General features: G+C 38.1%; 1 protein-coding gene across 1 annotated transcript; it reads right to left on the bottom strand.

Moving 5' to 3' along the window:
* Window positions 1–645: 645 nt before the first annotated feature.
* LOC131520827 (uncharacterized) lies at window positions 646–20793 on the bottom strand. Its single transcript, XM_058745331.1, has 4 exons — window positions 17583–20793; window positions 16355–16648; window positions 4197–4484; window positions 646–1879 (listed from the first exon to the last, which is right to left on the bottom strand). The coding sequence occupies exons 1-4, from the start codon at window positions 17707–17709 to the stop codon at window positions 1800–1802; spliced, it is 789 nt and encodes a 262-aa protein (XP_058601314.1). The 5' UTR covers window positions 17710–20793; the 3' UTR covers window positions 646–1799.
* Between the last annotated feature and the right edge of the window lie 5239 nt (window positions 20794–26032).

Genomic DNA, 26032 nt, shown 5'->3' with positions numbered 1-26032 from the left:
ATTTATTTGATCATGCAGTTCATTGATTTTGAATCTTACATTTCTAAAGATTGAAATTACCCACAAACAAAGTCTCTATTTAAGAAGTTTGACCTGAATTAATTGGAGACAGACAGAATGAATAAAGACTACAGCTGATTATAAAATAGCAGAGTAAATTTTGTAGTATGAAACTTGACACCATCCACTAGGGGGGAGGAGCTGGCTAAGAGGATTTTAAAGTACTGTTTCCATGGTAACGCAATGTCTGATTTCAAAATGGTTCTCACAGGATGAATTTTGAGTTTTTAAGCTTTCGAATGATCTAATTTAGGGTGATTACTAAAATATTTGATAGAGTAAAAAGGCAATTAAAAAAAAAAAAAAAGAATGCCAAGCATCCCGCCAGCGGAACAGTGACAGTTTAAGGAATAAGAAAACACCATCCAATGTGAAATGCTCAAAGTGAAAACAAAAGTGTTTACGAATGAAATTACACACTTACAGGACATTAGAATAAAAAAATCTTTAAAGTCTTCCTCATATTGCAAATTCCATCAAAATCTGATATTAATACCAAAACCACTCCCACCCGGCTGACAGCGACAAAAATTGCTACTTACTAAAGACGAAAACGTACGTTTTTTTTTTTTTATTATAGTAAAGAAACCCTGAAAATTTGATGCGCGCTGTGTGCATGTACACTTTCTTACGACGGTAACATCTTTATTTTAACTCATCTCAAACTATAATACTGCATTAGCACCTTCTGCTGTTTGCAGCCACTAAAGATAGCTTTTTTTCTCTTTCTCCAAGTCAGACAACAAATCTTTATTGGTATGGACGACGACAGAAATACAAAAAGCAAACAAAAGTACGCACATCAATCTCAAATGGGTACTCGACCACAAAACAATTAGAAAAATCAAATGCAAAGTCGGCAACACCAAAGCTCCAAAATTATCAAAAATGTATTTAAAAATATTTCACATAGCGTGTGATGTATCGAGCACGCAGGCTCTTCATCAGACAAATTAAACAACACTAATGACACTAATAACACTCTTTATACCTCCAGGTGATCCAAGGTCACATGACCTAACACGATAATGTAATAATAATAATAATGATAAATACATCAACAAATTAAAAATTAATGAACCAAATCCTTAACATCAACCAAGGAGAAAAAGGAAAAAAAAACAAGGGAAAAGAAATAAAAAAAAAAAAACATATGAAACTATGCAAAATACAAAATTATAATTCTCAATGTACTGTTCAACACAATTAATTAATACCTGCATACGTACATAATCAATTCAACTAATACTCTACTAAACGACAGAAACACAGAAACTGGACAGGCACAGTAGACTAGTTCCAAAAAGTTATTTTGAATGATACTTGACAAAGCTTTGTTTAAAATATTGAATATGTTTCCAGAGAAAATTCTTAAACCCATGCGCTGTTGAACTGTTAAACTTGCATTTAAAAAGTTTTATTTCTTTTTATTTTATTTTCTTCTGACAAGACGAGACGAAACAAGACTCTGACTCACACTAAGACTTGGAATGGAACGGCTAAACAGCGACACATGAATACAATACTCGGCCCGAATGATGGTGAGTGTGTGTGATAAATAGTCCATGTGATTGGCTACAGGTGTGTTCGCATTCAGTGTCGTGTGAAATGGATCATGGGAAATGTAGTCCGGGGTTAAAGGGTGAAACAGTCTGTGTGGTGAAGGATTCATGACAAATATATTGTTCAGCTCAAGTGTTGATGATGTCACAAAGATTGACAGTGATGGGCGTGTCTTATTAAACTGAACTCGTCCCCTGCTGCGCACCCTCTTGAGGCAGCAGTGGGTTCGCTTCCGTTGATTTCTTCACTTTGTTTACTGTGGAAGAAAATAGAGATCACAGAAATTAAAAAGTAAGAAAAAACAGTTCTGCTACATGTACATCTACACATGGATGATGTTACAGCTCCACTCGATTGTCCTATACATGCTGGAAACAACAGAACAATAAACAAAATATAATGACAAGATACAAAGATAATATTTTTACAATATTAATCTATAGAAGTCTTTTCTTAAAAACCTAAAAAAATCACTTTGTTCATCTTCCATTGGCTTCAGAAGATACATGGAGGGACAGATTATTGATAAATGAAGACTATCAATAAATAAAGCATCTTCAGGTCTACTTTACGGTATTTATCGTCTATGATATTGATTGTTGTTTTACCGCTGTGCAAGCTGACTTTATCCAGTATGTCACTCACATGGCAACAAAGACTTAGGATTCCTGAGAATCCAAAACATTCACTGCTTGATGAAGCCCATCAGAATACAGTTAGAATGAGCCTATTATTCAAGTTATGAAAGCAAAACATATGCCTGTATGGGTTTTTGATTTTTATATTTATAACATACAATACAGTGCTGTAATATCACACAAGCAAGAGTGACATTTTCCCGTGAGCGTCATCGCAAATGTGATTTTTTTTCTCCATTCTGTCACTGATGGAGTTTTGGTTCCTCTGGTTTGCTCAGTTGGGGACACTTAATTTCCAGCGATATCGTTAACTTGATTGCACAGATACTATTAGAACTTAACTGAGCTGGATGATGACATCACTGAATCAAAGATGAAATGCCTTTAACTGAAAATTGAGTGTTTAATGTTGTCATTTTACATTATTGACACACTGTTTTCCTATTTGATACTGTACAGTTGCTTTGACACAATCTGTATTGTTAAAAGCGCTATATAAATAAAGGTGACTTGACAACAGTTCAACAGATAAGAAGTTAAGTTACATTTAGACTCAATATTGTCTGTTTTATGAAAACAATTCCAAACAAAGCCGAAAGCAGACATTTGTGCATCTCAGAGCAACACTGTGTTGTTTCATTCATAAATGAATGTGTTTTTGAATGAATCGAGTGAGTCAATGATTCAATGATCCGTTCATAAAGACTGTTACTTGCTTCCTTTCTAAACGAATAAGCCATTTTGAACAAATCGTTTGAGTAAATGATTTGATGAATGACTTAAGATAGGGACTTGCCACCAAGAAGACAAGAAAAAAGAAACTAAATCACAAAGTTACTTGCAATCTATTGTTTTTTTGGGGTTTTTTTCTATTTGTTTTGTTTGTTTGTTTGTTTGTTTCTATTGTTTTTTTAAGCATTTTGCTGTATGGGAGGAAAAGTAAAAGTTTGCTCGTTGTGTTCATGGCCATATGCTTGCCTTGCAGTACATTGAATTAATAAACTGTATATTGAATTTGATCTTTTAATAGCACTATCTTAACACATTAAGCCATATTTAGTGTTTATGGTTTTCTACGGGAGGTTAAGTCCTTAATGAGAGACTTTGCGCATTGCGTTCATATTCTGCTGTTCTGTGGCCACGGATTTGCGGGTCTTGTCTTTTTCTACAGATGACATGTTATAGTACTATATTAGTTTTAATCATTTAACCACAGCACGATTCGTGTGGATTGCAAGTGACGTCGCGGTAGAGGAGAGTGCAAGCGGCGATTGCAAGTGACTTTGTGATTTAGTTTCTTTTTTCTTGTCTTCACCACCTGGCTCCTTGTGTAAAATGTTGAGAGATTAAATTAAAATAATAATTAATAATTATTTGCACTTGTGGAAGTGCAGGTGTCTGAGAGTTCAAGTCTGAAAATGCAAGTGCATGTCTGCAGCCAGATGCTTCTCGTGTTTTCCCTCGTCTGGTGTCCAGTATTATACGTCAAACCTCAATGCTTCGTGTGTGTCTTTATTTGGATTTAATAAAAGACTGTGATGAGTTCTGAATCTCCTTCGTCTCCTCCACAGTAGCAAGATCTTGATGGCATCATGCTTGGCACACATTTACATTTAAAATAACAAATTTATTTTAATTTAACATGACGTGAACAGCCCCATAGTGTCATATTTATTTATCCATGACAGACCTAAACTAGCCAAGTTACAAGCACAAAAACACTCAGCAAAAAATCGATATCATTTTAATAAAAAAATAAAATAAAATTGTTGGTCAATAGCGCAGACCCTTACAGAACTATGATCGCATTGCTCATATAATGATGAACAAGCACATACAAGTGGAACACTTTCTTGGAACACCAACCAATCAGATTTGAAGACCAGAACTGTTGTTTAAATGTGTATTAATTAGAATAAATGTTGTTCTACTCACCTTTGATCACATCGAATCTCCTGAATCTGTTCCGTTCGCTGTTGAGGACCTGTAGTTTAAAATGTCCAAAGTCTGCATTGGTGATGTTCGTGATGGTCAGAGATCCATTGCAGTGCAGATCATTCAGCTGCAGTCTGTCTCTGAAGCTCTCATCAATAATAGTTGTTCCTGATTCAGCTTTAACAATGTTTTTATCTCCAAAGGTCCACAGTATCAGATCTCCTTCCTGTATTTTAATATCGGTCTCTAGAGTGACAGATTCTCCAACCTTCACAAACACTTTCTTCACTTCATGTCAAACACACAGAAACACAAATACAGAAAACAAAGTGTGAATTAATTTAATTTGCATTTACAACAAAATCATTCTGATGGCATTTTTTAACCTAGTTTACGTTCGTAGTTTCAGCTCATCTGAAATATGAATTACCTATGATTCATCATCACAACTTTTCTAGTAATATTGTGATTTCTCAAAACATTTCTGCAATATTACTCCTCTAAGGCCATTTCACACCAAGAACAATAACTATAAAGATAACTATATTAGCATCCACAAAAACGCACAATGATGTTCTAAACACAAGCTGCAGTTTTGTCATTTCGAGCTTTAAGTGCTCAAGTTCTTCAAAGCAGTATAGATTCACTCGTCAGCTGAAAAAATAATGGTAATACTTTACAATACGGGTGTACAAATATGCATTAAAGGCAACCCTCTACATTGCGAGTAAATCACTCGCATATGCGACTAAATCTTCACTCTGGGCGACTAAATGATGTCTAATATTAGCCACTGGCTAATAAAAATTATCAGATTTTACTCGCCAGTGTGTGAGTTGGACGCTAAGTATAAGTTTAGCACAAAGTGCTTCAGAAATTCATTCTCTGTCAAGCGATCTGTGATATTCTTCAGTTCATCTGAATGGATGCGCAGCGCACCTGTATTTGGCGTACCGTGAACTCTAGTGTGAAGGCGCACACCTTGCCATCACTTAGGCTTAGTTCACACTGCAAGTCTTAATGCTCAGATCTGATTTTTTGCTGAAATCCGATTTTTTTGCGCTGTTGTTCACATTGTCATTTAAATGCGACTGCCATCAGTCTCATGTGTGAACCGTATACGGCCCTGAAGTGACCCGCATGCGCAGAAGAAGACGTGACGTCAGACGCAGCGCACTGTGTTTGCGGAAATAAAAATGGATGCTGCTTGTGTTAGCGTGTGTTTAGCAGTTTTTAAGTTAATGGGCAATCCGAGCCTAAATAATGAAGTGATAAGAAGAAGAATATTAAGAAGGAGAGCATGATTTCCTCCAGCGCAGAATTGTGACGTCTGTCGCATTTTAATGACATAAAAATCAGATATCAGATAAAAATCTGTCCTAGGTCCTCTGCTATTTTCAATATACATGTTGCCCCTTGGTGATATTATTAGAAAATACGGGATTAGTTTTCATTGTTATGCTGATGATACTCAACTATATATCTCAACAAGACCAGATGAAACTTCTGAACTATCTAAGCTAATAGATTGTGTTAAAAATGTAAAAGATTGGATGACCAATAATTTCCTTCTATTAAATTCGGATAAGACCGAGATATTACTTATTGGACCAAAAAACAGTACTCAGAATCTCTTGGATTACAATTTGCAACTAGACGAATGTACTGTTACTTCCTCTACAGTCAAAAATCTGGGTGTTATATTAGACAGCAACTTTTCCTTTGAAAATCATATTTCCCATGTTACAAAAACAGCATTCTTCCATCTTAGAAACATTGCCAAGCTTCGAAACATGCTACCTGTTTCAGATGCAGAAAAGCTAGTTCATGCATTCATGACCTCTAGACTGGACTATTGTAATGCACTGTTAGGTGGTTGTCCTGCATCTTCAATAAACAAGCTACAGATAGACCAAAATGCAGCGGCTAGAGTCCTTACCAGGTCAAGGAAATATGATCATATTACCCCAATTTTACAGTCTCTGCACTGGCTACCTATTAATTTCCGGATCAATTACAAAATACTATTACTTGCCTATAAGGCACTAAATGGTTTATCTCCTGCGTACCTAACTAGTCTTCTACCACGCTACAATCCAACCCGCTCCCTAAGGTCGCAAAACTCTGGACTTTTGGTAGTACCTAGGATAGCAAAGTCCACTGAAGGAGGTAGAGCTTTCACATTTGGCACCCAAACTCTGGAATAGCCTTCCTGATAACGTTCGGGGTTCAGACACTCTCTCTGTTTAAATCTAGATTAAAGACACATCTCTTTAGCCAAGCATTCACATAATAATCTTGTACTGCATTTATATCTAATCAAATGTACATTATAATTCTTTAGATTGGGTTGAACAAATCATTTTTGCTTGAATAGAACAGCAGCTACGCTAATTACGTCTCTATTTGTTTCTCTGATTCTGCCACGGGATTAACATCCCGTGGTAACTAGGAATTACTGAAGCGTCACTCTGGATCCAACCCTTAAAAAGATCCGGGATGACCAAACACCTGAGAAGAGATGATGGCAACACCTCAGAGGACCACGGAGGATGCCAACCCTCAGACAACATACACAATTACCAAGTTAAGTCTGTCATAACTTAAATATATTGGGTTTCTTCTTCACATATGTATGTGTATATATGTGTGCATGTGTGCATATGTGTATGCATGCATGTGTATGTGTGTGTATATATATATATATATATATATATATATATATATAACTTAATTTCCTGTAAAGCTGCTTTGCAACGATTGTATCGTAAAAAGCGCTATACAAATAAACTTGAATTGAACTTTAGCCTTCAGTGTGAACCTAGTCTTTGTCTCTCACACACGCAGAGAGAGAGAGAGAGTCTTGCATGCCATGCAGAATTGACGCGCTACATGTAAACGATATACTTTGCTGTATTTTCCTGTCAAAATAATAGAGTTCCTTTGGAATTCTTCAGCTTTTAAGAACTGCCGGGTTCTCCGATAGAGGGCGGAACTAATGTGCAAATGACAATCTCATTGGCTGGCGCTCACCTATCATCATCCCTGTTTTGATTTCAGCGAATCAGTTGTAACAGTCTAACCGTTACATGTTTTCTTTTTCACTATTAATTTCACTAATTTTGCTTAAGAGATATCTGGTTGTATGTAGTACCACTAGGAGCAGCTTGAGGGCGCTAGTGCCTGGAGGTAACCGGATATATAAGCCCAGATGTAGGTAGAGTAAGGCAGTTCGTTTGGTAACGGGAAACCTTTTGGTTGAACGTGTGGTACCTGCTTGCTCTACTAAAGTCCTTTGGTTGAGAACTCGTGGAGTTTGTGCTCAACTAAAGGACTTTTTACATACCTATGCCTGCACCTATCTATGCATCGCACCATTTCTTTCTGCATGTGTCATTGAACGGCTGCATCTAATCACCGCTGCACACGAAAGGTAGTGTCTTTTGAAGGCCCACGCAGTATGAGAACTACCGCATGTGGTCATCTAACGCGACGCACAGAACAGCGACGCTTTGAAGGCCAACGATACAGAGGACAGTAGGATTCATAACATTGCATCGCACTCAAAATATCTTCGTGACTCTAATCATCGACTCATCTCTCGTAACTTCGCGTACATCATCTGTACCTGAACGATAAGTTTCACCTCATTGACACAGTTATTGGACAAAGTGCACATAAACCAATGCATGGTATTTGTTGATTTTTGCACCTGTGTGTGTGGGTAAATACCTATTTTTTTGTGTGGGAAGAATAAATTAGAGTTATAAAGTTATTTGTTTGGAGAAGTGATTTTATTCAGTACCGATCAAATTTCTGTTGAACCCCCTCAGAGTAACATCTTAAAATAAAAAGGAGGTGTTGCAGAATGGCGCCCGAACAGGGACCCGCTTGAACTTTTGTGGGATCCCTTGTATTTAAAAATAAATTTTGACGGTACTGAAAACCCTTCACAAACAAACATCTTAGACAATCATCTGCTATGGAAGAGAGAAAGCCCATTGACGATTATTCAGATGAAGCTTTCATTCATCGTAGAGACCCTCTAACTAATCTGATAGATACTTTTAGTGAGTTGTACTTGGATTCAGAGGAAGAAAGGGAAGATAAAGACGTGTCCCTAGATCAGAGAGTTGAGCAAACTGACCAACCTGACGACTTACCCTTACCTCCTCCACCTCTTGACTTTCAAGAAGATGAGCTGCGATTCGGCAGTGATGAAAGTGCCCAACGAATGTGTAGTATTGAAGAGCACCTTGTTGATCTTGAGCACAGAATCAGCGACTTTGTTGCCACAGAGACATTGAGCACAAAATTAAGAGCCTATGAAGACAGAATGAATTATCGTCTTCAAAGAGAGTTAGATCGTGTTCAGCAACAATGTTATGCTAGAGTCGACGAACTAAGTAAGAGCATTGTGGATTGTTTGAAACGGCGTGATAAACAGCTGGAGCACCAGTTCAAAGCTGTCAAACCGATCATGTCAACTCCTGTCCATTCCAGCACCACAACTTCTCACAAGACATCTCAGACACCCTCTAAGATTCCTTCATTTCCACAAGACGCTACGAGGCAAGTAACATACTTTTCTTCAGCATCTCACCTACCTTCTGTTAAAATGGATTTACCTACCTTTAGTAATTTGAATTCAGAAGATCCCATTGAATTCATAGATCGTTTTGAAGAGTATATTGAATTGAGACCTCTGCTCCACGAAGAGTAGTTGGCGGCGTTATCCGTGAGTCTTAAGGGAACCGCTAAGAGCTGGTGGAGAGCAGAGAAACCGAGTATTAGAGACTGGGATTCATTCAAAGAGAAATTCCTATTCTCGTTTTTGAATGAAGATCACAAGGAAGTTGCTGCACAGAAGTTGGCAAGTTACCGACAGAGGGTCAACGAATGTGTGAGAGACTTTGCTTTTAACTATAGAGCGATGTCACTAAAGATTAACCCTTTGTTGTCTGACGCCGAATTAGTGCAGGCAACGTTGAGAAACTGCAATCCGCGGTTGGCCTCACTGTTGAGGGGAACGGTGAAAACTGTTGATGAGCTGGTTCGTCTCGGCACGCAAATCGAGAAAGACTGGGCTGAGAGTAAGAGAAGATGGAGTCAAGAGAAAGGTGAGGAACAGAAGAAGAATTCTTCTGGTGGAAAAAGTCAACCTAATCGCCTGATGCTTATTGATCCCACTTCTAACTCTCAGTGTAATGGTGTACTCCAAGCGCCCGTTGTTTTAAATCACTCATTCTTCAATGCTGTGATTGATACGGGAAGTACTTTTTCTTTGATGCAGCAGAAAGTATGGCAGAGACTAAAGAGGAAGGATGAGCATTTGACCAGAAGCGCTCAGACGTTCATGCTTGCCAATGGCCATAGTAAAAAAACTCAGGGGAAGGTACTCTGGGAATGTGAGATGTACGGAACCAAACATGAGATCACATTCCATGTGATGGATGACGAGGATTTGGCAGTCCCTATCATCTTAGGATTGGATTTCCTTAGAGAAGCCAAAGTCACCATCGATTTTAACGTTTCACGTATATCCCTACCTGATGCTAGCTCTAGTCATCCCATGTGTTTTAATAGAATGCACGAGCACCCTACTGTATGTTTTTATGCTGCACAAGGAGAAGTCAAGATGGTTCACGATAAGGAGAGGTCAAAACTGATCGACCAAGTCGTGGAAGATTCACATGCTGCAGACAAGGTAAAGAGTCAGTTGAAAGTTCTCTTGGATGATTGGCCTTCAGTATGTACTACAAATCTAGGACGTACAAGTTTGATCAAACACGAGATTAAAACTACTGATGAACTGCCTTTAAGAAAGAGACCATACAGAGTTTCTAAAGTTAAGAGTGATTTTATTGAAGAGCAAATTAAGGAGTTGCTTCAATTAAAGATCATCAAACCTTCTACGTCTCCGTGGGCCTCACCTGTGGTAGTCGTAGATAAAAAAGATGGAGGATCTAGGTTATGTATTGATTACCGTGGTTTAAATGCAAAGACTCACCTCGATGCATACCCGATGCCTCAAATCACAGACATTCTGGATTCTCTCCAAGGAGCCAAGGTGTTTAGCACGTTGGACTTAAAGAGCGGATACTGGCAAGTTGAAATGGACCCTGCAAGTGTACAAAAGACCGCTTTCGTTACTGCTTCAGGGCTATATGAATTCTTATGTCTTCCTTTTGGCCTTAAAAACGCAGCAGCATCATTCCAACGGCTGATGGAACAGGTCTTAAGAGAACATAAGAACAAGTGTTGCATGGTCTATATTGATGACATCATTGTATACTCTCCCGATATCCAGTCTCATCTGCACCATCTCAAGCAAGTGTTCCTGAGTTTGCACAAGGCTGGTCTCACGCTTAATCTTAAGAAATGTAGAACTTAATAAAGTTCAGAATTCAGTTTGCCTAACAGTAGTTTAAGAAGGAAAGATGCTCACCAAATATATGCACATTATTCTTTTTATATAGCCATGAAAAAAAACAAAAAAAAAACAATCAATCACATTATACAAATAATGTCATGTATAAGTGCATAACAGGAAATGGATATTAGGTTGCACAGTTCATTAATGTGCAAATGGATGTGTGGGAGAGTCTTATTTGATAAGATATAGTTTATCAAATCATGCCCAAAGTTGAAGCTGTCCCTCAGACGATGAATACTCCAACTATTTGTGATGACTTCACTCCAAACGATAACAGTTCCCAAGCTCCAGAGCTTTCCAAATCAGGTACTGCCATAAGTAAGACAGAAGTTACAAGCTTACATCCATCTGGGCATTACATCCATTTTTAGCTCATAACATGTGGTTAAAGTCACCAATAAAGGGTCCTTTTTAAGCTGAGCTTGAAATGGAACATTTCCCAACAAGGACATAGCACACATGCAGTCAAGCCATGCTTTCTACTGCTGCTGTTCTGCTAACTTCCTCTACTGACCCACCTCTACTTAAGGAGCTCATTTAGGCGCCATAGCACCCCTAGCGGTGGGGAAGACACCTACAGATAAGAGACTTAGTAACTGGCTTGTCTGTTACATCAGTTCGAGTGAACGCACACAACTTGTTCAATATTCATGAATAATGAATTCAATCCCCCATTTTTTACAGAAACACTGAATGACCAAAAAAGCAGCACCACCAGTCCAAGTTCAGTTAAAATGACTAATATACATTCATACATGGTTTTAATTCGAATTACTAAAGTTCTATCATTAAATAATACTTGATTATCATATATAATGCTTGACTGACTGATGTTAAGAATGTAGTACATTCAGATATTTAAAAAAAAAATATATATATATATATATATATATACATACATATACATAACACACACACACACACACACACACACACACACACACGCACATGCATGGTATATCAGTCTGGTGAGTAAACCAAAAAATTTACTAGCCAATGGCAATTCAATTGACCATATGCACAGAGCGCTTTTTAGAACTTCCGGATAAAGATAAGCCAGCTGGTAATCTTCCGGTGAAGCTCATTTTATATGTGCTATATATAGGTAGAGACTCTCACAGAAACCTCTCCTGCCTCATTCTTATCAGAATCTGATAAAAAAAAAATAATTGCAACACCGTAAATAATGACAGCGGCATTAACATACAGTTTCGTGTTATTAAGGAACATATAATTTTATATGCAGAGTCTTGTAATCCCAGGAAAGTACCCAGATGCGTAACTGTACATTTAAATGCTGACAAATAAACACTATCGTAACTGTTTACGCAGTTAGGCTGATCTCTTAAACAACGTCTTAATGGTATTCTTGATAATCAATATCTTTTAAAATCTTATAAAATTTTAAAGCCTTTATTATTTCTCAACTCTGTGCAGTAAAATTCCCATTATTAAAGGTTCACTTTTCATTCATGAAGACGACATGAAGAAATATGCCAATAACGTGTCTCTGCGAAAAATAAAGACTTTTTAAGAAGAAAATGAAGTTACCGTTATAACCGGGAGATGGCTGTATAGGATCACTCATTGGCTGCAGCTGCCGTTTCAACTGCCTAGTTTTTTCACGTCTTCTGATTTATTATAAAATAAATATTACAACAAATTTTGTACTTTATGGCACTGAAGTATAAAGTATAGCAAGTGCAGGAAGTCACAAAGTCACTTGTCATTTAAAGAAATAAATAAATAAGGCCAGAGGACAGCCTATAATGCTGAATTATTTAAATACCTAAATACAAAATAAATAAGTTGGTATAATGTTCAATAATGCATTCAATATTTTGAAATGATTAGATTTAATTTAATAACTACATTTTTTAAGTTTTATCCAACACAGACTTGCTGCTGTAGTTTTGTTAGTCTGAATTTAGTCTGAATCAGTTAATGCACAGCTCTGATTTAACGGACATGATTTAACGGATTCACGCGTAAATTTAACATTCGCTTTTGTCATTCCTGAAACAGTATATGTGGATATTTGGTCCTCTTAGACAAATAAAAATGTTCTCCACATTGTTAATGTATTATGTAGAGAAACCGAGCAAAGGAAGTTCCCCTTTCGGCACAGTACAGTTGCATATGCACGATTACTTCCTGGTTTTAGATAAGCCAGCTCAGTCAAGATTTTAAAAATGTGTTCATGGCTATGAAGGTAAGATATTGATTATCAAGAATACCATTAAGACGTCGTTTAAGAGATTAGCCTAACTGCCTAAACAGTTACGATAGTGTTTATTTGTCAGCATTTAAATGTACAGTTACGCATCTGGGTACTTTCCTGGGATTACAAGACTCTGCATATCAAATTATATGTTCTTTAATAACATGAAACTGTATGTTAATGCCGCTGTCATTATTTACGGTGTTGCAATAATTTTTTTCTCAGATTCTGATAAGAATGAGGCAGGAGAGGTTTCTATATATAGCACATATAAAATGAGCTTCACCAGAAGATTACGAGCTGGTTTATCTTTATCCGGAAGTTCTAAAAAGCGCTCTGTGCATATGGTCAATTGCCAAGGTGTCCGTAGAGGGTTGATTAAAGGGACCTATTATGCAAAAATCACTTTTATAAGGTGTTTGAACACAGTTGTGTGGTCGCAGTGTGTGAAAACAACCAGCCTATAATGATAAAAATCCACTCATTTTTTATAATCTAAAAAAATCATAAACAGTCTCTCAGAACGAGCAGTTTCAGATTCTCCCTCTGTTCACGTCACTGAGGGGAAGAAGCCCCGCCCATCAGTGACGCTGCCCTATCAGCACAGACACAGCCCTGAGAGAGAAGCAGCGGTCCGCCTCCTCCATCACTGATTACTTGCTGTAGCTTCTGGAGATTTACAATGTCAGCGCCAAAGACGCATTTCAAGTGTTGTGTTTTGGGATGCACTAACGAGCATAGGAGTCTCCATAGACTCCCTCCATCTGAGCCGCTGAGGACACTGTGGTTAAGTTTCATTGTCTAAGGAAATGTCCCGGAAGAAATCAGTAAAGTCCCCAATAGGTGTCCGGATCAATACCAACACTTCGTGCGCGAACGTCAGCTCCAGACAAAGTAAGTACCACGCGTTTGTTTTCTAAATTGCCATCTGAAAGAGCTTCTTGGCACTCTGTTTTGGTTAATGATGCTAAAGCTACCATCGTCTCTGTCTGTTTTCACCGGTGCTGCCCATGAATGATCGGGAATAGGAATGTGGTAGTTAAAAGTTGCTTATGAAAGCAATGTGAGTCGCTTGAGTTTGTTGAGCTCATAATCATGAGAGGGACTTATAAAGTTTGTGATAGCATGCCATGCACCATGAGACCAGCTATGTTGTTATTTTTATTGCGCTGTGCTCCCTGTCTGTGCAATTCATAAACACAAATTTATTATGCACAGTACAATCAGATGACTGACTTTTAAACAGAGTATGTTTTCTGTAAAGATAACAGGCTTGTACTAATAGGGGAATGTTTATTTGCAAAGGCTAGCACTGCTATTGGGGAGCTTGAGCTCTTGAAGCTCCGCCCTCTTCTTCGGGAGTACCAGCTCATTTGCATTAAAGCAACATACTCAAATACAGCGCGTTTATACGCTAAAAGTGGCAATTTTAACAAGCTATAAAAGATTATCTGTCGGGTATTTTGAGCTAAATCTTCACATACACACTCTGGAGATATCAGAGACTTATTTTACATCTTGTAAAAAGGAGCATAATAGGTCCCGTTTAAATAATGCTTAACTAATGCACAGATAATCATGAGTTAATGTATAACACATGATGAAGTAAACCATTTATTAATGATTACTGCATCAGCAACTAATGAACATTCTATATGATTCATAGATTAAGTAATCAATAAATTATTAGTCATAGTGTATTAATTCCCTAATAGCATATTATATTAACTAAATTCATATGTTAATTACCACATTGGGTCAAAGGCATGCCTTTAAACTTCCAGTTGTATGCTTTTATTAATCAATAGCTAATGATTTGCATGGGTATCTTTATGTTATGACTTTACTTGTTGAGGCACAGAACTATTAACTAAGTGTTAAGTAATATATTATTGAGGTTATAGATTTTGAATTAGTTAGTTATGTGCCTCAACAAGTAAAGTCATATCATAATGATACCCATGCAAATCATTAGCTAATGATTAATTAAAGCAGACAACTGGAAGTTGAAATGCATGCTTCAACCCATTGTGTTAATTAACATATGAATTTACACTATTATATAATATAACATGTTATTATGGAATTAATACATTATGACACATTTCAGTAATAAAATGTATTGATTACTTCATGTATCATATAGAATGTTAATTTGTTGCTGATGTAGTAATTATTAATAAATGGTTTAGTTCTTGTATAACTCATGATTATCTGTGCATTAGTTAAGCGTTATTTAATGCATATTAGTGTCACCGTATTGTAAAGTGTTACCAAAATAACTGTTTTTTATATTTATGTGATACAATACAGTGCTGTAATATCAGTTTTATACAACAGTTCAGATAAGAAGTTAAGTTACATTTAGACACAATATTGTCCACAATTTTTTTTTCTGTTTTGCCAATGAAAATAATTCCAAACAAAGCCGGAGGCAGACATTTGTGCATCTCAGAGCAACACTGTAATGTTTCATTCATAAATGAATGTGTTTTTGAATGAATCGAGTGAGTCAATGATTCAATGATCCATTCATAAAGACTGTTACTTGCTTCCTTTCTAAACGAATAAGCCATTTTGAACAAATCGTTTGAGTAAATTATTGATGAATCACTTAAGAAAAGGACTCGCCACCACCTACTGGTTGTTTTAGGGACCGTTCACATGTGGCATGTAAAAACGCATGGAAAACACTGGACTTTCTCATTCTTTCCAAAGTGCTCATGAGCTTGCGCTCCCCACAGTGTCTGCCATTGCTAAGCAACCTTGAGCTTCACTCTCCATCAATATCGGCGGTAGTAGCTAAGATAAGTAGCTAGACTCTAAATCTGTCTACAGGTGTAATATTAGTCAGTTGCAGAGAAAGTATTTCTGGCTAGCTGTAAGCTAATCACTGTTTGAATAATGAAAATATGCAGTATTTACCGAAGTAAACTACAGTTAGCCAATACATAATCACATACTTCTTTAACCCCATGTCATCAACATTTATGCATCTCCATTCATTGTTTGTTTCTTCAGTTGGTGTTGAAATACTAGGCACTTGACAAATCGTACAGCTCTGATTATTCCAGCACTGATCAGCTGTTCCTCCATCTTGACTGAGCTTTCAATGTTGTTACGGAAGGGTGAAGCTGATTGGATGGTTCTTGTCACATGACCTGTGGTGTGCTTGCGGCAATCTAAAAAGTTGTTGTTTTCATCTAGACGCCATCATGCTTGGCACACATTTACATTTAAAATAACGAACACGAGTGCACAAAAGACGTGACGTGAACGGCCCCATTGTGTCCTATTTATTTATCCATGACAGACCTAAACTAGCCAAGGTACCAGCACAAAGACACACCCTTACAGAACTATGATCGCATTGCTCATATAATCTGGGATGAACAAGCACATACAAGTGGAACACTTTCTTGGAACGCCAACCAATCAGATTTGAAGACCAGAACTGTTGTTTAAATGTGCATTAATTAGAATAAATGTTGTTCTACTCACCTTCGATCACATTGAATCTCCTGAATCTGTTCCGTTCGCTGTTGAGGACCTGTAGTTGGAAATGTCCAAAGTCTTCATTGGTGATGTTTGTGATGGTCAGAGATCCATTGCGGTGCAGATCATTCAGCTGCAGTCTGCCTCTGAAGCTCTCACTAATACTAGGTGTTCCTGATTCAGCTTTAACAACGAGACGGTTTTTAACTCCAAAGGTCCACAGTATCAGATCTCCTTCCTGTATTTCAATATCGGTCTTTAGAGTGACAGATTCTTCAACCTTCACTGGCACTTTCTCCACTTCATGTCAAACACACAGAAACACAAATACAGAAAACAAAGCGTGAATTAATTTAATTTTCAGTTTCAACAAATTCATTCTGATGGCATTTTTTAACCTAATTTTTGTTCGTAGTTTCAGCTCATCTGAAATCTGAATTACCTATGACTATATGATTCATCATCACAACTTTTCTTGTAATATTGTGATTTCTCTCAAAACATTTCAACTTCATTTCTGCAATATTACTCCTTTTAGGCCCATTCACACCAAGAACAATAACTAAAAAAAACCATAGCATCCACACAAACACACAATATTGTTCTGTTTGTTATAAGCTGCAGTTTTGTCATTTCGAGCTTTATGTGCTCGAGCTCTTCAAAGCAGGATAGATTGTTATTTGCTGTTAATATTTTTATCGCTCATCAGCTGAAAAAATAATTTCAAAAGTTATTCCAATTATATTGTTCTGTGTCGTTATCATTATAGTTGTGGTGTGGACACTATTCTTTAGAATTTAGAAAGATTTTTATAAATATCTTTATTGTTATTGTGCATGGTGTGAACAGACTTTTAGTTTCATAACTTTAGTATATTTGTATTTATATTTAGTAGTATATAAGCACTTTTCACAATACACACTGTTTTGAAGCAGCTTCACTGAAATTCATAATGTTACGGTTTAAAACATATATTAATGCCTCAGTTCAGAGAGAGGTGACAGAATAGTTCACATTTGGTGATGATATAACAGTCAAGTGTTTGTTGTTTTTTTACTTACACCAGAATTAATTTATTCTGGTAATGTTACGACTTCATATCTTACATTTTTATTTTAACAATGAAACACATTGATATCAAACAGTAACTATAATTACATTGCACTTTGGGAATTTGTGTTCAGTTCAGATCATCTAAACTGTTCACACAGTGCATGATTATTGATCTACTCACCATTGACAGTAACAATGAATCGCTTGTATTTGGTTCTTCTGGTTTTGCCGCTGATCTGTACTTTGTAGACTCCAGAGTGAATGGTCCTGATATAACTGATAATGAGATCTCCATTCTTATGACCCATCTGGAGTTTGCTTCTGAATCTCTCGTCAGTAGTATCACATGCTATATCAGTGTCTTTAATGGTCCATTCATTGATTTGGATTATGGGTTTGTTCCCATCTTCAAACCACCACTTTATCTCATCACCGTTCTGTAGTTTAGTATCAGTCTTTAGAACGACAGTTCTTCCTTCCGTCCCTGACACTTCAAATGTTACAGTGGAACATAGAAACAGAACAGAAATGTGTTCAGAAGATCAAGCTTAACTTTATAAAGAGCATATTTTGGCATGTTGCTAGGATGTTTTAACACATTGTATTTTTCTAGCACGTTTTAGGATATTGTTAGCAGGGATGGGCAGTATTTCAGATACATATATTTAAAATATGTATCTGAAATACAAAATACTATTTTGTATTTTAAAGCCTTTGGAAAAAATAAAATGTAATTAGTATTTAAACATTTAACATGAATATTTTTATATTTTCAAAATAAATAAAATACTTTTGGACCAACACACTGAGCCAGATAACGAATCTGAGGCCATTGAGTATTACTAAGGGAAGGTGTAACAGGGCGAACGCGACGTGAGACCTGCGGATCCATACACAAAGCTTTATTCACAGTCATAAACAGGCAGGGTCGAGCATCAGCAGACAGATATGTATGAGGCAAGACAAAGAGTATTCCTAAGGCTGGCATAGATCATGGATCGGCGTACAAAATCCAGAGGGCTTGACAACAGGGGTAATCCAGAAACACGAGTTCTACAGTCCAGACGAGGTACAAACAGAGTCCAAACGGCGAGACAAGGGTTAATCCAAGATACATAGGCAGGAAAAAGGAAACAAGAAAACGCGAAATGATTAGACTGAACTAGAACAAGAAACTAGGCTCCGTAAAGCAGCTATCACTAGGTGAGTGATATATGCAGAACAATACTAGAGACTAAACAGAAACACGGAATGGCTCGGTAAAACAGCAAAAAATAGGAGAGTGAAAAATGCAGAACAATACTCGGCGCCTTGAGCAGGATCAGAGTGTGTTTTATATAGTGAGTGTAATAGCTTTCAGGTGAGCGAGTGATTGAGACAGCTGTGTGTACTAGGGGAACGACTTCTGATTTTTTAAAGTCGACTTTTATGTGAAGAAAGTCTTTTCGAAGTCGAATAGTCGCTGATGACGTCATTAATGAACAAATAAGTCTGGATCTGTGACAAACACCTTGTGCACAGCTATGGCATATGACACAGTGCCGCCCACATGGCTATTACTCCTATAACAGCTCATTTTTATCAGTTCTTTTGTCTTTATATTCGTTATATTTCTCACAGATTTCTGCTCGTTCTAAATCACATACAGATAAAGTTGCACAGTAAAGATTACATTCACATGAATGCATTAGTGAGAGCGATTGCGTGTGTGAATTAATTCTACCTGGCAGCGACTCTCTACTAGTAATGAAGCTGTGGGATTTAGTTAATAAGAAATATATGCTTGCACTTTTCAGTTTCTAAGCTATTTTATTGAGAAATCGCAGAACAGTGTTGACAATACATTTCCGAGCTGAACGATTCTGTGCACGTGCGATCTGCGCGTGATGTACGCGCTACTGTCTGAAGCCTATGTGTGTGCTTTACAGAGCAGCAGCGCATTATATTAGAATGGCGATTAACTGACCTGTACTATAAGCTGTTTAAAACGTGCATTCTCCCGTTCAATTTCGAGCATCCAGTAATATAATCACACATGTCTTGTGGAGCGCTTTCAGAGTATGCATTTATTTGTCATTTTAACTGTTTGGAAACGGAGCGTAAATGTGGAAGTCCTTCAGAGATTTCTTATCCTGTTGCACCCTCTACAGGACCAGCGACTAGTCGACGTCAAGCTTAAAGCGTCATGGCAGAGCAGTAAAGTCGACTAGTCGATTAGTTGGTGCAACCCCTAGAGTGTACTTGGTGCAATGGATGATGGGAAATGCAGTCCAGAGTGATATGTAACAGTCTGTGTGGTGTGAAAGTTAATGTAATAGAATAGCGATCTCTGGTGGCTAGCGGATGGAAGTCCATTAACCAGATTCATGACAGAGGAGCTTCATAGAACTAGGAAGTCAACAGACCATTTTTATGAGAATGGAAAAAGTGGTGTAAAATAAAGTTAAAATACGTGAAAAATAATGCAACGTTTTTTTTGTTTTTTTTGTAAATGTAGCATGAACACGTTGCAGTGCACCCCATAAACACAATCAAGCCTTCAAAAAAAGCTAATCAACCACCCCTTTAAAGGCCCTTTCACGCAGGACACAGCAAGCGACTTTCTCTTGTAGTGCAAGTGTTTTGTGCAGTTGAAGCCTTGTTTATACTTTTGACTTGCTCTAAGCCGCGAACCTGCTGACTGTGCGCACTTTTTTTTACAAGGTTTTACACTAATTTAGAAGAAAAAGTGACGCTTTCCTTGACAGTTCTCAAAAAGTGCTTTTTTTTCAACATCGCGTCATATTACGTCACGAGAGGGAGTCGTGTGCTGCGCTCTGTTGGTATTCAGTGGAGCGCGCGTGAGTCAGTGTGTTTTCGGTAGTTATTTTTATTTCAATTTATCATCGTCATGGTAAATTATTGTGTTTGTGGAGGTTGCACAAACTCCAGCCTGTCAACATCAAGTCCACAGGTTTCCTAACAAGAAATAGGACAGTATCTTCCGGGCCTGGGTGCGTTATTTGTGCAGGTGAAGAGACTGGACTTCACTAATGCATCTGCTTCAAACAACAATAATATTAATTGCTAATATTATAACCATCAAGTCTAGTGACAGCTTAGTGACATTGTTTGCAAAGCTAATTGGTAATTTTTTGTCATTATAAGGCTTTAGAAGATGGGAGTGTGAAGATATGAAGCAGTGGAGGCCAGCTGTTATGAACCACCTCTACTGGACTGCAGGAGATGCAGATGTGATGGAGGCCAAGTGGAAAAGCATGGTCAGCAGTGAATGCAATCTCAACTTTTGCTTGCTTCTCCCAGCATATGCCGTCTGAGAGAGGAATACTGCAGGTCACCACAGGCTCCACGAGAACACAGCACTGTCTTGTCTTCTACTACACCTGCTTCTCTTTCCAGATCCCTCCAGAGGAACAACAAGATGAGGCTGTTGGCGTCTATCTAGCACAGCATTCACAATTTAATATTGTTTTATTAAAGTTCGGGAGGAGCACGTCAGATACTTAGCCTAATTAGACAATTAGTCAATACTGATTGTCTTATACCAATGGCATCAAAAAGTGTGACATACAGGTAGTTGTGACCTACCTAAATATAGGCAACTTGTAATTGAAAAAAACATTATTCAGATGGTTTTCAAATCTTTAATTTACTATGTATTTATACATACAAGTATTTAGCTCAGAGTAATAAATTATCTCTGCCCTAAACACACTCATGTCTGCTGGCCTGGAGAGGTCTATGCTCCTGTCTGAAGTGCTTATAGGCTATCTCACCAGCACCCACTCCACAAAGGTGACGAAAGACTCTCGAGGTCCACCTCTGGACAACCGCACTCTGCACTCATCGTTGAGGCTCGTCAGGAAGAATGCGAAAAGGCTGCTGTCCGGGTAGCTGGAATGGTTGGCGATCTCCACGAAGATCGCACGAGTGGACCTCAAGAGGCATCCCCTTCTGCTCCAACAGAAGGAGGAGGAAATCCAGATGATGTCCTTGTTTCAGCAGGGGAAGGAGATGTACCAGGTAATCCATAATTGAAAAATAAACACTGAACAAAACGAAAACAAAATGGGGAGAAGGGGTGCCGCTTACTTTTTATTTAGTGTGGCTGGTTATTCTGTCACGGGACATGTGCTGAATGAGGATAAGCGCACAACGAAGAAGACGATCCAAAACAATCCTTTTAATAATCATCCACAGGAGGGTAGGTAATCCAACATAGAATCCAACATCAACACAAACAACCTTATAACATCAATAACCGGCGGGGACTGAACAGAAACGGGGACTACTTATACCAAAGAGGGACTACATAATACAATAAACACACGTTGACAGAGAAGGTTTTAGAACTAGAGACACGCATCCAAACTTTAGTTGAGGACAGTAAGAATGTGAGGACTGTAGATACTGCTTTGGATGCGACTAGCTCAGGGAGTCCTGTACATTGTTCGGTTTCGGTTGAGCCCGTGCAGCAGGGCAACTGGATGACAGTGAGGCGGCCTAGTCGAGGGTCAAAACACCACTCTTCCGTTCCGATCAGAACATCAAACAGGTTCTCCCCACTCAGTGATGCACCCACTGAGAAACCTGATGAAAGTGCTCTAGTTATTGGCGATTCTATTGTACGGAACGTGAAAATAGAGACACCAGCCACCATAGTCCATTGTTTACCAGGAGCCAGAGCGCCTGACATCTTGGCAAATTTAAAAGTGCTGACTAAAGCTAAACGTAAATTCGGTAAGATTGTTATCCACGTCGGCGCTAATGATGTTCGACTTCGCCAGTCGGAGATCACTAAAAAATAATGTTAAAGAGGTGTGTGAACTTGCAAGTACGATGTCAGACACTGTAATATGCTCTGGTCCGCTCCCTGCTTACCGTGGCGATGAGATTCATAGCAGACTGTCGTCACTTAATGGCTGGATGTCTAAATGGTGCCCGCAAAATAACATAGGCTTTATAGACAATTGGAAGAATTTTTGGGGCAGACCTGACCTGTTGAAAAGAGATGGTGTTCATCCCTCCTGGGGTGGTGCCGCTCTTCTCTCTAGAAATATGGCACATAGTCTTAGAGTTTGTACTTGACTAACTGGAGCCCAGGTCAGGAAGCAGACAGACTGGCTAAACCAACCGTCTGCTAGCCGCCTCACGTCACAGAAGTCAGTTAACTCTCAGCACATAGAGACTCCTTCACCTAGATATCACTCTATAGAGACTGTGTATGTTCCCCGAACTAGAAAATACAGAAAACATCCAAACCAAAGTAATAGTAACAATTTAATTGATGTTCAACAAATAAAAAAACGATATAATACAGATAAACACATGATAAAGCTTGGCTTATTAAATATTAGATCCCTTTCTTCAAAAGCACTTTTTGTAAATGATATGTTCACTGACCATAAATTAGATGTGCTTTGTCTGACAGAAACCTGGCTAAAACAAGATGATTACATTACTTTAAACGAGTCTACACCCCAAGATTACTGTTACAAACATGAACCGCGTCCAAAAGGTAAAGGGGGAGGTGTTGCTACAATTTATAGAAATATTTTCAGTATCTCTCAGAGGTCGGGTTTCAAGTATAATTCGTTCAAAGTAATGGTGTTTCATATAACGTTATCCAAAGAAACAAGTGTTAATGATAAATCCCCTGTGATGTTTGTACTGGCTACTGTATACAGGCCACCAGGGCACCATACAGACTTTATTAAAGAATTTTCTGATCTTCTATCGGAGTTAGTGCTGACTGCAGATAAAGTCCTAATCGTTGGTGATTTTAATATCCATGTTGATAATGACAGAGATTCGTTGGGATCAGCATTTATAGACATTCTAAACTCAATTGGTGTTAAACAACACGTGTCAGGACCTACTCATTGTCGAAATCATACTCTAGATTTAATACTGTCACATGGAATTGATGTCAGTGGCATTGAAATTTTGCAGCAGAGCGATGATATCTCAGATCATTATCTAGTCTCCTGTATATTCCATATAGCTAAAGCTGTAAAGCCAACTTCTTGTTACAAATATGGTAGAACCATTACCTCTACCACAAAAGACTGCTTTATAAATAATCTTCCTGACTTATCTCAGTTCCTCAGCATATCCAATAGCTCAGAACAACTTGATGATGTAACAGGAACTATGGACTCTCTCTTTTCTAGCACTTTAGATGCGGTTGCTCTTTTACACTTAAGGAAGATTAAGGATAAGAGTCCAACACCGTGGTATAATGAGCACACTCGCGCCCTAAAGAGAGCAGCCCGGAAAATGGAGCGCAGCTGGAGGAAAACTAAACTAGAGGTATTTCGTTTAGCTTGGCGGGAAAGTACCCTATCCTACAGAAAAGCATTAAAAACTGCTAGATCTGATTACTTTTCGTCTCTTCTAGAAGAAAACAAACATAACCCCCGGTATTTATTCAATACAGTAACTAAATTAACGAAAAATCAAGCATCAACAGGTGTTGGCATTTCCGAAGAGCATAGCAGTAATGACTTTATGAACTACTTCACTTCCAAGATCGATACTATCAGAGATAAAATTGTATCCCTGCAGCCGTCAGCTACAGTATCGCATCACATCAGATAGCGCACTATAGACCCCCTGAGGAACAATTCCACTCATTCTCTACTGTGGGAGAGGAAGAATTGTATAAACTTGTTAAAACATCTAAACCAACAACATGTATGTTAGACCCGATTCCATCTAAACTACTAAAAGAGCTGCTTCCAGAAGTCATAGATCCTCTTTTGGCTATTATTAATTCATCATTGTCATTAGGATATGTCCCCAAAACCTTCAAATTGGCTGTCATTAAGCCTCTCATTAAAAAAACACAACTTGACCCCAAAGATCTAGTTAATTACAGACCGATCTCAAATCTCCCTTTTCTGTCAAAGATACTAGAAAAGGTAGTATCCTCACAATTATATTCCTTCCTAGAGAAAAATGATATCTGTGAGGAATTCCAGTCAGGATTTAGATCGTATCATAGTACTGAGACTGCTCTCATTAGAGTTACAAATGACCTGCTTCTATCATCTGATCGTGGTTGTATCTCTTTATTAGTTCTACTGGATCTTAGCGCTGCGTTCGACACTATCGACCACAACATTCTTTTGAATAGACTACAAAACTTTGTTGGCATTAGTGGAAGTGCCTTAGCATGGTTCAAATCGTACTTATCTGACCGCCATCAGTTCGTAGCAGTGAATGAAGAGGTATCATATCGATCACAAGTGCAGTATGGAGTACCTCAAGGCTCAGTACTAGGGCCGTTACTTTTCACGCCTATATGTTACCCTTGGGAGATATTATCAGGAGACATGGTGTTAGCTTTCACTGTTATGCTGATGATACTCAGCTCTATATTTCTTCGCCCGGTGAAACACACCAAATTGAGAAACTAACGGAATGCATAGTCGATATAAAAACTGGATGACGAGTAATTTTTACTGCAAAATTCTGAAAAACAGAGGTGTTAATTATCGGACCTAAAACCCCACATGTAATAACCTAGAACATTATCTAACACTTGACGGCTGCTCTGTCAATTCTTCTTCATCAGTCAGGAACCTAGGTGTGCTGTTCGATAGCAATCTGTCATTTGAAAGCCATGTTTCTAGCATCTGTAAAACTGCATTTTTCATCTCAAAAGCATATCTAAATTGCGACCAATGCTCTCAACGTCAAATGCAGAAATGTTAATTCATGCGTTTATGACCTCAAGGTTAGACTATTGTAATGCTTTATTGGGTGGTTGTTCTGCACGCTTAATCAACAAACTACAGTTAGTCCAAAATGCAGCAGCTAGAGTCCTTACTAGAACCAGGAAATATGACCATATTAGCCCGGTTCTGTCAACACTGCACTGGCTCCCTATCAAACATCGGATAGATTTTAAAATCTTGTTAATTACTTATAAAGCCCTGAATGGTTTGGCTCCTCAGTACTTGAGCGAGCTCTTATCGCATTATAGTCCTCCACGTCCGCTGCGTTCTCAAAACTCCGGCCGTTTGATAATACCTAGAATATCAAAATCGACTGCGGGCGGCAGATCCTTTTCCTATTTAGCACCCAAACTCTGGAACAGTCTACCTAACACTGTTCGGGAGGCAGACACACTCTGTCAGTTTAAATCTAGATTAAAGACGCATCTCTTTAGCCTGGCTTACACATAACACATTAATACGCTTCTATTATTCAAATCCGTTAAAGGATTGTTAGGCTGCATTAATTAGATCAACCGGAACCGAACACTCCTCATAACACACGATGTATTCGTTACATCGTAAGTTGAATGGCATCTACGCTAATATTTGTCTGTTTCTTTCCTAGTCTGTTTCTCAGTCCGTATCCGATCAGATGGTGGATCAGCACCAAGAGATGATGTCTACAGCCCTGATCGTCAGCGGAGACCAGGACACCCAGATGACCCCCAGAGATATATCCCCAGATATATCAACCAAAAATAACAAAATAACTAAAATATAATAAAATACCTAACTACATAATACTACTATTGTTAGAAATTGCAACAAAATTAAAATAGAAATATAAACTTTTGAACTGCGGGTTTCGTCTGGTCAGAGGAGAACTGGCCCCCCGACTGAGCCTGGT

The sequence above is a fragment of the Onychostoma macrolepis genome, chromosome 15 (genome assembly GCF_012432095.1).
Source record: "Onychostoma macrolepis isolate SWU-2019 chromosome 15, ASM1243209v1, whole genome shotgun sequence".
Classification (NCBI taxonomy): Eukaryota; Metazoa; Chordata; class Actinopteri; order Cypriniformes; family Cyprinidae; genus Onychostoma; species Onychostoma macrolepis.
Note: the sequence above shows the minus strand (reverse complement) of the source record. Positions and strands in the feature narration are given on the sequence as shown.

What these genes read in the sequence shown, in the direction of transcription:
- LOC131520827 (XM_058745331.1), bottom strand. Translation starts at nt 17,709, where the DNA reads ATGGGTCATAAGAATGGAGATCTCATTATCAGTTATATCAGGACCATT. An exon ending in GAGATTCAATGTGATCGAAG is followed by an intron (nt 4,485 to 16,354) that starts GTGAGTAGAACA and finishes TTTGACATGAAG; the next exon opens with TGAAGAAAGTGTTTGTGAAG. An exon ending in GAGATTCGATGTGATCAAAG is followed by an intron (nt 1,880 to 4,196) that starts GTGAGTAGAACA and finishes TTTCTTCCACAG; the next exon opens with TAAACAAAGTGAAGAAATCA.